The sequence below is a fragment of the Enhydra lutris genome, unplaced genomic scaffold (genome assembly GCF_002288905.1).
Source record: "Enhydra lutris kenyoni isolate GAN:26980312 unplaced genomic scaffold, ASM228890v2 scaffoldscaffold20, whole genome shotgun sequence".
NCBI classification, from domain to species: Eukaryota; Metazoa; Chordata; class Mammalia; order Carnivora; family Mustelidae; genus Enhydra; species Enhydra lutris.
Window position 1 is genome coordinate 16,868,013 of NW_019154104.1, and position 8,419 is coordinate 16,876,431.

Below are 8,419 nucleotides of genomic sequence, written 5' to 3' on the forward strand. Positions count from 1 at the left end.
CCCAGTGCTCATCTGTTCCTGCAAGAGGATTTCAGAGGCCACACGGAGAGGGGAGCCCAGGATGCCACCTCCACCAGCAATAAGGTTTGTGGGCACTGTCCACCCCAGAGCACCGCCCCCGGCCCTGTCCTCCGACCGTGAGGGGAGCAGCAGCTTTGTACCAGTCCGCAGAGAGGAGCGCAGGAAGCGGCAGCCTTCCTTTATGCCTCTACCCTCAGCCAGAATGTAAACAAAACCTGTTTTTCCTCCTTTAACTCAGTGTCTTCAAGGGGACTCGCGAGTACCAGCCACCCCATCGACAGAAGATGCCAGATGTGCACGTTTTTTAAATTACGTTTATTTAGCTTATGTACACATAAAAGAGAAATCGCCCTCCGATCCCACCCAGCAGAAAACATGCACAAACCCCAGCTATACGTGGAGGGAAGGGGCCCCAGCCCCAAGTTAGTGGTTGGGATGGTGCAATCCTGGGAGTCCCACGCCCTAGTCAGGAGAGGGCTGGGCCGAGGGGGCGGACAACGCCCCCGGCGCCAGGCCTAGAACAAGCGCGCGCCGTAGCCGAAGGTCTGTTTGATGCCCTCGAAGTAGTACCGTTGCCAGCCCTGCCGCGTCCGCTCCTCCTCGGGGGCCGGCACGCCTCTGCCTTCCATGCACAGCTCAGTCTCTCCGCTCTTGTCCAGGAAGGTCAAGGTGATGGTGGCAAAGTGCCCTGGGGAAAGGCGGAGGGGATCCAGGGTTTCCACCAGGACTTGAGATGAGGGGAAAAGAACGAGTTCCGGGGATAACAGCCACGGACAAATCCGTATACTTACCTTCTGGCCAAGATTTAAACCTCCATTTCATCACAATCAGTTTCTCAGGGACCTAAAATAATCGAAGAGATCACTCTGTGCTGTGGACTCCCATGTCCCCGATCCTGGCTGGGAGCAGCCACCTGCCTTTCGTACGGAGTCTATCACCCGTGTGATTCTACCACTCGGGCACAAAGTGGACGACCACGGAGTTGGCGGCTTCTGCCCCAATCCCAGCCCCGCTCCTCCCCTTACGCTGAAGTACAGTTGGGTCAGCTGTGCCCAGGGGACATTTCAGTGCTGCACATGGAAAGCCACCACCCACCGTATGATACGTATGACCCCTCTTCCACAAAGGATCACTTCCGGAAGAACTAATTTTACTCCACTAAGGAAAAAAAATTGGAGGAAAGCAAGAAAATTTAACTACATCATGCTTTTGGAAATCAAAAATAAGTCTTTGCAAACTGGAGAGATTAAATTTTACCTACGGAGCTGAAAAGAGAAGGGAACGATGTATTTTTCTCACCAGAGACTACATCCTGGGTCTGGGGCTAGCAGGCACTCACCAGATCAGTGAACTCCCCAGAGACGTTGCCATCTACCAGGTGAAACTTCCCACCTTTGTCTGCTTCCAGCATTGCGGGAGCATGGGTAAAGGCCTGAACGAGCTGTGGAAACAAAGGAGGTGGAAGACGATGTCCCTCTCAGGGGGACCCATGGACCAAGGCAGCTGACACCTGCACGCCTCAGCTCTCATTTCCAAAGGCACCACTCTGCCCAATGACCAGGTTCTATTCTGTTCCACTACAAAGGAACAGCCACTACTCAAGGCTTTGGCTTGAGTAATGCTTTGTGAATCCAGGATGCCATTCCTTCAGATCTGTTCCCTTTCCTAACAAGAATGCGTCCAGTGGTGCCCACTCACACCACCCAAAACTAGTACATGGGACGAGAAAGAAGGCATGTCCACTCTGCTGAGTAGGCTGAACAGAAGGGTCTTTCCTTTGCCTCCGCCTGTAGGAGGAAAACCTCAGAGCTCCGCTTTCCAGGACCTGCTCTGCACACAGAGGGGACGTGCCCACAACCCAAGTCACCCAGAACAGCAGATGCCCTGAGGCCTGAAGGACAGGATTATACTTACCTCTTGAGTGGTAAAGATTCTATAGAGCTCCTCTGGTGAGGTCAGGAAGGTTTCTCTAAGGGCGATCTTACAAGTGGGGATTTTGACACCAACAGGTCCGGCCTGGGTTTTTGAAGGAGCAGACTTAGCCTGTGGAGGCGGCAGTGAGAAAGGTTTAGAGGGATGGGGAAACCTGCAGGAACACGGCTTCCAGGACAGGCCTGTTACTCATCCTCACAGACGTCTCTGCCTCTGGTGCTAACTACCTCAGGGGCTTGGAGGGAATGTGTATGGATGGTTCAGTCAGGAGGGGGACTTGCCCAGAACATTGATTCCCACTGAAAACACCATCCCGGGTGAAGGAGGAAAGATATTCACTGAAAACCCCACTGACCAAAGGATGTGGCAAACCATGAGGTATTTCAGTATTAATTCTCAAAGAAAAAGTCTGTGCTTAAATAGCCGGAAGCAGCCACCTCCCCTCTGGGATTCCCTTCACTGTGCTGATGAAGGGCAGCCGACCAAGTGCTGAGCCTGAGCCGCACAGGTCCACCTCCACAAAAATATCTGCTCACCCTGCAAATGTGAAATTGATCCATTTCCTGACAGGTGAATGTAGGGATCTAACCCCGGCACCTTCAGGAGACCTCCAGTGTCAAAGTAGAGCAGCACCCCAACTGGAAGGAATACCAAAGCCATATAAAAGGTAAACGCTATCCCGTGTTCATAACCTCCTAACTGGTATTAAATGCAGTCAGGAGACTCGGAAGCCCCCGATAGCTTCCGTCTGCTCTAGGGGTCTGCTCTAAATGAATAAAAAACCAGGTTAAAGAGGAACAAAACAACTACATATTGCGGACTCTGTGAAAAGCACCATGGGCAGATCATATGCCACTCTGGCTTGGAGGTTAAGGTCAGAGAGAAAAGCACATGGAAATACACGTACCTTGCGCTCCTCAGTTTTCAGTGCTGGCCGCCCGGTTGAGTCTACTGCCTCTCCGTTCATCGTAGGCAAGATCATGCCCTGCGTGAACTCTGAAAAGATAAAACCCCCACTCCTGGAAGTTATTTCTTAGTAGATGAGATCTGGGGCTTCTTTAGAGTTTGACAAACATGGCCACCTTACCCCAGAATGAGGTAACGACAGAGAAAGAGCCTCTCTACTTCATGCCTTTCCCTTTGGTCTATGCAAGACAGGCATCTGAGCGTATGCTGCAGAATACAGAATGTTAACTAGGGTTGTTTTGAACCCGAGTCCACTAGAAGCATCATAACTTGTTAAATGCGGATGAGGTCTACCACGGATAGGAGTGAATGAATGCAGCGGCACTTGCAGTGACTGCAAGAGGAGGACAAGATGCCCACGGATGCAGATTCAGTCCCCCTTCTCCGCTCTGCCTTACCTCTGTAGAGCAGCCACAACTAACCACTGCACCAGAGCATGTGTTCCCACCAAAAGAGGTGTGACCTTCTACGCTGGTTCCCTTTGACAGCCACGCTACGTACTCCAACATCAAAATCAGAGCATACAGGCAGAACTGGAACTCTAAGGGGGAGAGCTAACTGCTGGCTAAAGACCCCCACGGGTCCCTGGACAATGTGCAGCAAAGACAGTCCAGGACTGCGCTCAAGCAGTGAGTCTGGGGATGCCAAGTCTAGGTCAGCACTGTCTAACAGAAATACAAGGTCAGCCTCAACACAGAATTTTATATTTGCCGGTAGCCACATTACAGCATTAAAACGAGTGAAATTAATTTTGACAGTATATTTAACCCAGTCCTCTGCTATCCAAACTATCATTTCAAGGTTATCAATATAAACAAAGCTATTGATCATTCACATTCTTTTTTTGGGTACCAGGTTTTCAAAACCCACTGTATTTTATACTCAGGGCACAACTCCATTTGGACTAGCCACATTTCAAGAGCTCAACAGTCAATATATCGGACAACCCATCTCTAGATCTTTCCCCTTATTGAGGTTATAGACGGACTCTTGAGATGAAATAAGCCCCCTCCCCCCAAATCTTTATTCATTTGGCAAAGAAAGGACTGTCAGGCCCCTTCATCAGCAGTCTGATGGCTTGGGGGGGGGGGCACTACCTCCTCAAGGCATAGAGAACTACTCAAGGGATACCTGTTTTGAGAGTGCTGATGTAAATTCCCATTGCTTCTCTTAGAAGTTTCACCCCTTCTTCCTTCATTAAGGCCACGAGATTTGTGTCAGGCTCATCTTTGGCAAGGCTCACACTAATCTGAGTGAAAGATCAGAAGGAGGTGGTAAATAATGTGTGGGGGACCCACAGCGTGGAGTGCAGGTGCTGCACAATCAGGTAACTGCTGACATTTCCACAGGAAATGTGTGAGGGCTGGGGTATTTTTCCCAATCCCCATGAGTGTTCCTTCTCAGGTTCTCTCTGTCAAAGCCAGGGTGGCTAAGTCAGAACCCAAGTGACTAGCTAAAACAGAGGAATTAAATGAGCACGAGCTGTGCTGGCAGCTCCCAATGGCACCACAGACCTAGGAAATCAGCTGCAGACTGAGGTTCTGAATGCCGGGACTCAGCCTGGGCTTTAATCTTGAATGACAGGTCATTTTTCTCCTCTGGGAAGAGAGGATGTGGAAGACTCAGAAGAGGAAATTAGGAAGCACAAACCTCTACTTCATCCACACTGTTTTCATCAGACAAATTGGGGATCTCCACATGCCCCTTGGACTGCACTCCAGACTTAGAGGTACCTGTCAAAGGCAATGCAAGGTCATTAGTCTCTCCTGCAGGCGAAGTCTGCTCTGGGGTCCTAACTACTCCTCTGCTTATGCTTCTTTTGAACTACCGAACTGACCCTCTTTATTCTGAGAATGCCAGATGCAATCAACCCTCCCCCTGCTTCCTCAGAAGAAATGTCTTTCCTCATTCAATCTGTTGAGAACAACCGTGTTATTACTGTATGGGGCTGAGAGTATACGGATTTGGCACTAGCGTGAATTTTGCCAGGGAGCATTCGGTCAATGATCAAGGCAGTCAGTTGTGCTAAGATGCTCGTTCTGAAAATAGAAGTTTGCTCCATTGCGACTGACATATTAGGGGACAACCTGATCACAGCATGAATTTCATGCTTGCTAATACAGGATTTCTTCGTAAGAAACACTAGGTGAACACACAAAACCACACCCGGCTGAAAGGATCCGCACGGGAATACACAAGACACACACTTTCCAAACACTCATCTACTAGCAACCTCAGGGACCCATGTCTTACGAGCCAGGCCACCCACGCTGGTGTCATCGTGCCCCCTGATTTCAGCTGACCCTCCTTCCGCCAATTCACAATAACCCGCCTGCTGTAAGCCTTCTGATGCCCACTCTCACAAGTGAACTCCAGGTCTTTGTCAAGGTAAAGCAACATGTTTACTGTATTTTTAATGTATTTCTTCCCATCTAACATGTAGAGCTGTGCTATCATTTTTAAAATTCCTATGTTTAAAAAAACGTGTCACCAATGAAGGTTTTAGGTGTTGTGTCCTGTCCCTAACCCATCTTCCCTATAAGCCCTGTGGTTTTGGTTGAGCAATTTTACACAGTACGGTAATCTCTAGAACACATGGGTGACGTTATGGCAGACCTGACTATATTTCAAAATTAACCAGCAAGTCATTTATCTTCACTTCTCTCGTGCTCGCTTCGGCAGCACATATACTAAAATATCTTCACTTCTCTCAACCTCAGCGTCTCAATCTATACAAAGAGCACTGGGCAAGAGAACATCTAAAGGTCCTTTCAGACTACAATACTTCAGTAGTTTTTTTAAAGTCATGAAAACATAGATTTACTTTCCCCCCTCTTTATTACCATTTACTTGAGAAATGCTCATTGAAACAAATCTATTTTAAGCTTTGCCCCTACATGTACTCCTTTAGCTTTACTGCCTTTTAAAATTCAGCCTCCCAACTATCGGGATCATCTAGGTGAGGCACACACATGGCTCTAATTCTTTGCCAATACCTTCACAGGAGGGACATAAATTAGAGAATAAAACTGCCCCAAATTACAGTCACCCACAAACTTCATTAGCACAGTAGTCGAAACTGATAGATTCACACTGGAGAAAGAAAGAAAAGATCAAGACTAAAAAAATCCCCCTTCCCATCTTTAAATCAACCACCCAAGAGATAAAAGCCAGTCTGAGAAATAGGACCTTATATAAACTGTCCTAACATATGTGGCCCAAAGATTCAGTGGCCCAACCGCCTCAGGGGTGGGGACTTGTGAGACACACCCCCCACATTCCCCCAGAAAGGAAATACATTTAGTGTCCCAAAGCAGCAGAGAAATTCTGGCACCCAGTACTGACTGCTATGGACCTCCAAAGCAGCACCGTCTCCCTGGCAGAGTTCCTAGCTTCCCCCTAACTGTTCCCCCTGGCTCCGAAAGAGGTCAACCAAAATGCAGCTAACGTTTATCCTAACAGCCTGGCATAGACTTACCTGTCCAGTTTAGTTTGATGCTCCACTCATAAAAGAAGATCAGTTTGCCTTTGCGATTGTTAATGGATGCCTCTCCATCAAGCTTATTCACTTCCGTCACCTCACATCTGCCTTCCTCATTTTGCACCCGCACTGCCAGGAACAGGGTTTTCAGCTTATCCGTGGACCAATTTGAAGCATCCCTCTCTGTCCTGCAAAACAGACATAAAGCTATGGACCAGGAGCCGCATGAAAGACACACCGCGTGCTCTGTGCAAGAGAATCCAAGGCTGAAAGAGGTCTGGCAAGAAGTTTGAAAAGACCGGTCCCACTCCAGGACATCCACCCATTTAGGAAGGCAAGGAATCCCATATTGTCAATAAAGACAACAGCTGTGTGGAATGGTTGCAGGTCAAATGGAAAATTATGCTTTCCTTTCTCAGCATGATGGTGCTAGGGTCAGTATCTGACACTTAAACACGGCGCCCCCATTTGACCAAATGGAAAACTGTGACCATCTTGCTGAGGTCAGGAGTACAAGAGTGGGCCACGGAATGCAGTATTTAGCTAACAAGTCCAGGAAGTAATAAACTGATAATCTTGACCTCATTAGCACAGTGTTCTGACCTGTCAAATTCAGGCTGTGCTCAAAATCCCCTAAACATTTTTGTCCTCTAGACGGCCATGAAAACAATGTTAAGTCAGGGCTTCAAAACAAACAAAAATTAGATCAAATGCCGGCAGGCTGAGATATAAAGAAGAAAAATCATTCTCTGCCTCCCCAGGTACTAACTAGTAGAGAAACCGAGAAACCAGAAACGAAAAAAACTGCAACAAAGTAAAAATACAGTAAAGACAGTGTGAACAAAGTTCAGTGAACAGATAAGGAAATAGTACTTTTAATTTCATAAAGGAGAAGAGGCTTTTAAAAGTGGTTACGTTATAAAGCCACGATTGCCGGGCAACCAGGGGCAGTCCCGGGAGTTACAACACAACCAAATGAACAGTTCCGGGTGAGAGGCCACGGCATCTTCAGCATCACTGAGCTCTCGGCACCTGCAGAACACGTTCCAAACCTTTGCCCTCTAGACTTAGGCAGCGGTCCCCTACGGCTGACTCCGAACCTCACCCGTAAGCCGCAGAAGAGCAATTCCAAACCCGCAGCCCCGAGCCTAACCCAGCATCTCCCCACACAATCCACGGCAGTGTGGGTCTCACTGGTTCCTCCGGCCACGTGTGAGAAGCATGTCCCCGCCGAGGCTGGATGCATCGGCTAGGAGGTTATGTGCTCGCATCTCTGGAACCCCTCCTCTGGGTGCAGCCCTCCCCGTCGCCCCCTTGCCCTCCAAACAACGAAACAGAGGCAGGTGGTGGTGTGTGGAGGGACCTGGGACTAGGGACCCCTGCCAGAGCAAGAACCCCGCCCCATCTCCCGGCAGGGCTGCCCCGGGCCCTAGCTTTGTTCCGACCGAGGTTCCAGGGACCCGCAACCCCGGCGGGGCCGAGCGCTCCCGCGGCCTGGCCCGCTGGCCCTCACCAGTGCCAGTTGTTGACGTTGGTGGCGTCCGCCCGCTCCTCCACGATCCAGCGTGGGTCACCCTCACCCCACTTGGCCATCGGCTCTCCTGTCGCACCGCCACCAACTCCCGAGCAGCCACAGCCACAGCCTCAGGACCGCCTGGTTCCAGCCGCCGGCAGCGCCTGGAAACTACTAGAAGCGGCCGCAGAACCTCCTGGCTTGCTTTTCCCTCCACCCCCCGCCCCTCCCCGCCTTAACTTCCGGCTCCTCCTCACTCCCACCCGGTACTTCCGTTCCACCTCGTCGGACTTCAGCTTCTGCTGTTCTAGAATTCTTTCAGGCTCCCTCGGGTTATCGCTAAAGGGGCCCGAAATGCAACCGCTCATACAACCATTCATCACCGGTAAGGCCACAAAGAACACATCTCATTGTTTCCCTAGACTCTGAATTGGCCCTGCTGAGCCTCATGGGAATTGTAGTCTTGTTAAGTAACCGGCTGGATAACCGCGGAAGGTCGCGCTGAA

The 8,419-nt window shown here is 49.8% G+C and overlaps 1 protein-coding gene across 1 annotated transcript; it reads right to left on the reverse strand.

The window, feature by feature from the left end:
- Positions 1–317: 317 nt before the first annotated feature.
- Positions 318–8,159, reverse strand: LOC111148637 (activator of HSP90 ATPase activity 1). Its single transcript, XM_022505388.1, has 9 exons — positions 7,914–8,159; positions 6,398–6,588; positions 4,570–4,652; positions 4,051–4,168; positions 2,861–2,949; positions 1,936–2,064; positions 1,361–1,462; positions 813–864; positions 318–709 (listed from the first exon to the last, which is right to left on the reverse strand). Exons 1-9 carry the CDS (start codon positions 7,991–7,993, stop codon positions 537–539), a joined length of 1,017 nt encoding a protein of 338 aa, XP_022361096.1. The 5' UTR covers positions 7,994–8,159; the 3' UTR covers positions 318–536.
- Positions 8,160–8,419: the final 260 nt, after the last annotated feature.

What these genes read in the sequence shown, in the direction of transcription:
- LOC111148637 (XM_022505388.1), bottom strand. Translation starts at nt 7,993, where the DNA reads ATGGCCAAGTGGGGTGAGGGTGACCCACGCTGGATCGTGGAGGAGCGG. An exon ending in CATCAAACTAAACTGGACAG is followed by an intron (nt 4,653 to 6,397) that starts GTAAGTCTATGC and finishes TGCCTTTGACAG; the next exon opens with GTACCTCTAAGTCTGGAGTG. An exon ending in CTGGGGAGTTCACTGATCTG is followed by an intron (nt 865 to 1,360) that starts GTGAGTGCCTGC and finishes CGATTATTTTAG; the next exon opens with GTCCCTGAGAAACTGATTGT.